Source organism: Monopterus albus, unplaced genomic scaffold (genome assembly GCF_001952655.1).
Source record: "Monopterus albus unplaced genomic scaffold, M_albus_1.0 scaffold270.1, whole genome shotgun sequence".
Classification (NCBI taxonomy): Eukaryota; Metazoa; Chordata; class Actinopteri; order Synbranchiformes; family Synbranchidae; genus Monopterus; species Monopterus albus.
The window spans coordinates 1,738,501-1,741,863 of NW_018128150.1; the positions used below are offsets into that span (position 1 = coordinate 1,738,501).

The window sequence follows — 3,363 nt, forward strand, 5'->3', positions numbered from 1 at the left end:
GAAACAAACAAAAAAAAAAAGGGCAAATTAAAAAAAAAAAACATTTTTGTCAGCAGCTGTTGAGAGTAGAGGTTTGACAGCTGGAGAGCTTTTTGACAGAAATGTTTATGTTGTCTTTAGGCCGGTGAAATATGCAGGTTAGGCAGGTTTGAAAACCCACTGCATCGCATACAGGTGAGTTGACCACAAAGAGATCAGTCAAAACACAGGATTTATGGATTTTCATTTAATCTACCTGAGGGCAAAACATGCTGGAGTTTGTATGTTTTTCACTGCCCTAAACAAAGACTGCTGTGATCATCATAGTTAATTCAAACAATATGTGAAACACTAACTAGACAAATCTTAAAAGATATTGTGCATTTAAAATAAAATAGATTTCTCCACAACTACAATGTCTTAAAAACCTTCCAAGTTAAAATCAGTGCACTCAATGGCAGAAACAGGCAGATATGTCAGACATCCTGCTGCACAGCATGCCAGGGGTTGCGTAAAAAAAAAAAGAAATTAAACTTATCATTAGCAAATAACAGCCATTCTTGATTATGAGAGAAAAGACATAAAAGTGGTCTCTGAATAGAGCCTTTCAGAGCAGCCTTTGGGAGGATATAATCAAATGTTGATTCAGTCATTGGTGGGGGATAATTAGGCCCCTCTCCATATGGAAGGAGCTCGCCACGCTGCGACAGGAGGGATCCATCCAGACAGGGTTGGGTGCACTGATAGCCACTTATGACCTTCTTTCAGCCGCTGTGAGAACCTGATGAGCCAGTTGTCTGCCTTGTGCTCCAACCCCTTCCTATGCACACACACACACACACACACACACACACACGTCTTGTAGCCAGGTAATTGCCGTGTTCAGTGCTGGTGAGGAAAAGATGTGATTAAAATTCAGTAATGTCATCTATTTTTCCTCTCAATCACACCCATTGTCTGGTTAGTTTCTCTGCTTAGTGACGCAAAGCAACAACACAGTCGCCTCAAATGGGAGTTATCAAGTTCAGGGTTTAAATAAGAGCAAATTAACAGATTGACAGTGGTGTGTTCTCGAGGGACCTCAGAGTGACGGCCACACTCGACAGGTTTCAAGAAGAGAACTCACTGTCAGAAGAAGAGGAACATGACAAAAAACTGAGGCTGATGTTGGGTTCATAAATAAAACTTTACATTTTATTTCAAGCACAGGCTCAGTCTTACAGTGACCATTTTACTTGTTTTTTTCACTTAAATCAAAAACAAGAACAGTATGGCAGTGATACATGTACATCTGCTCATGCAATGAATCAAGACAGTTTCATTGTTTTATGATATATGTAAAGAATTTAATTGATAAAATAATTGTAATTTGCAGTCCTACACATATACAGTACAGTATATGCTGAAGCACACAGATAGAGCCTAATATAAGATGAGATTCAATTGATATGTAATTATATATATATATAAAAGATATTTTGCTATGATTTAACATCAATTTATTATTTTAATTTCAGAGTAGAAGAGGACAATATGGATACAACCCTGTATCTGTGCTTTGTCTCTCTATAGTATATTGAGATTGCATTACACTTCTCAAAATAAAATAAAAAAATAAAATGAAATCTTTTTCAGAAGGGAATCTCTGGTTTTGGCTACAGGTACCTGACAAAAAATAAAAAGAACTGAACATCGACACAAAGTAGTGGCCTCCAAAAACCCAAATCACTTGAACCCTGGTATAAACACATCCCAGAGCTGTGCCTCCAATCTAGCGTTCCTGATCAAAAGCAGTGGAGCTTGGGGAGGAAAAAGGGGGACAAGGGGGCCGGTGTATAAATAGCTTTGGTTTCCAGTTGCATAGCAACCGATGCCATCTTGCCGAGGTGTAACGCCCCTCACCACGCCCCTTGTCCTGACTGTTCTGTTCCATTTTCCTCCCTCTGCAGTCTGCCTCACCATCAAATACAGCCTTGCAGATCTGAGTGTGTCCCTGTGTGTGATTTAAAGAGGTGGCCTGCCCATCAGACAGCCTGCGTGATGTGTTCGAGGCATGGTTTGCATTTTTCACAAGAAATTAAGAGGTGTGGTAGGTACAAGTTGGACTATGTGTGAGTGAGCTTCTATCTATCTATCATGGTGGTGCTTTGGTGAATCATCAGTGTCAGGCAGCAGAGTGGGAAATGTTTTACAAATGCTGCCTGTCAGGAGGGAGGAGACCATCCCCCGGAGATTTCAATCACCCCCAAACCCACCCTACCCCGACTCCCTCCATCCTTCCATCTCGCCTTCAGCAGAGGTGCTAATGAGCCCAGAAGAGGTGGGGGGAGTGCTGGGAGGGCAAGACAGTGCAAATGAGGTGATCAAGTCATGCTATGTGTGTGTGGGTTTGGACCATCCATCACGTATGAGTGAGGGAATGCTGCATGTTGGATTCAGTGATCCACTGTCACAGTGGTGCGCGTGGCAGGACGTGACACAACGGGAGTGTGTAGTAACTTGCTTGCAGACACGGCTTGGCCTCGCAGCCTGAGTAGGGTTGGACTCAGGCGCTTTCATGATGCCCAGTTTATTCTAATTAATTCTAGTGTTAGGGTGCATATGCACAGACACAGTGCCAGTACACACACTTGCCTTGTGCCAGCTAGCTATAAGAAAGAAACCTTTCAGGCTCCCAGTACACAGCCACGCCAAACACAGCAGTCACTTCTGGAAACGTCTTGCCACACACGCACACACATGCACACATCCCTGCTCTGAGCTGCAGGCTGTTAGCCTCTGTGTGAGAGAAAGCCAGAGAGGACCTGAGGGTGCTACCTGAAGCATTTAACTGTAGTATGTTTTTTTACACTTAATTATGCAGAAAATAAATTAACAAATGTTGCAGTTTGTATTGTGTGTTCCCATATATATATATATATTATATACATACACACATACATACACACACATGCAGTGCCTTGCAAAAGTATTCATACCTCTTGAACCTTTCCACATTTTGTCACATTACAAACACAAACTTAAATGTATTTTATTGGGAAATCCCTAAATAAAATCCAGTGCAACCAACCGCCTTCAGAAGTCACCTAATTAGTAAATAGAGTCCACCTGTGTGTAATTCAATCTCAGTATAAATACAGCTGTTCTGTGAAGGCCTCAGAGGTTTGTTAGAGAACATTGGTGAACAAACAGCATCGTGAAGACTAAGGAACACATTAGACAGATCAGGGATAAAGTTGTGGAGATGTTTAGAGTAGGATTAGGTTATAAAAACATATCCCAAGCTTTCAACATCTCATGGCACACTGTTCAATCCATCACCCAAAAATGGAAAGCGTATGGCACAACTGCAAACCTACCAAGACATGGCCGTCCACCCAAACT

General features: G+C 41.8%; 1 protein-coding gene across 1 annotated transcript in view; it reads right to left on the reverse strand.

Annotated features, from left to right (window-relative positions):
- pdss2 (prenyl (decaprenyl) diphosphate synthase, subunit 2) overlaps positions 1 to 3,363 on the reverse strand; it is a 40,615-nt gene that overhangs the window by 19,746 nt on the left and 17,506 nt on the right. The window contains exon 3 of the mRNA XM_020621981.1: positions 652 to 799. Coding sequence (XP_020477637.1) covers positions 652 to 799 — 148 coding nt within the window. The remainder of the gene's footprint in view (positions 1 to 651; positions 800 to 3,363) is intronic.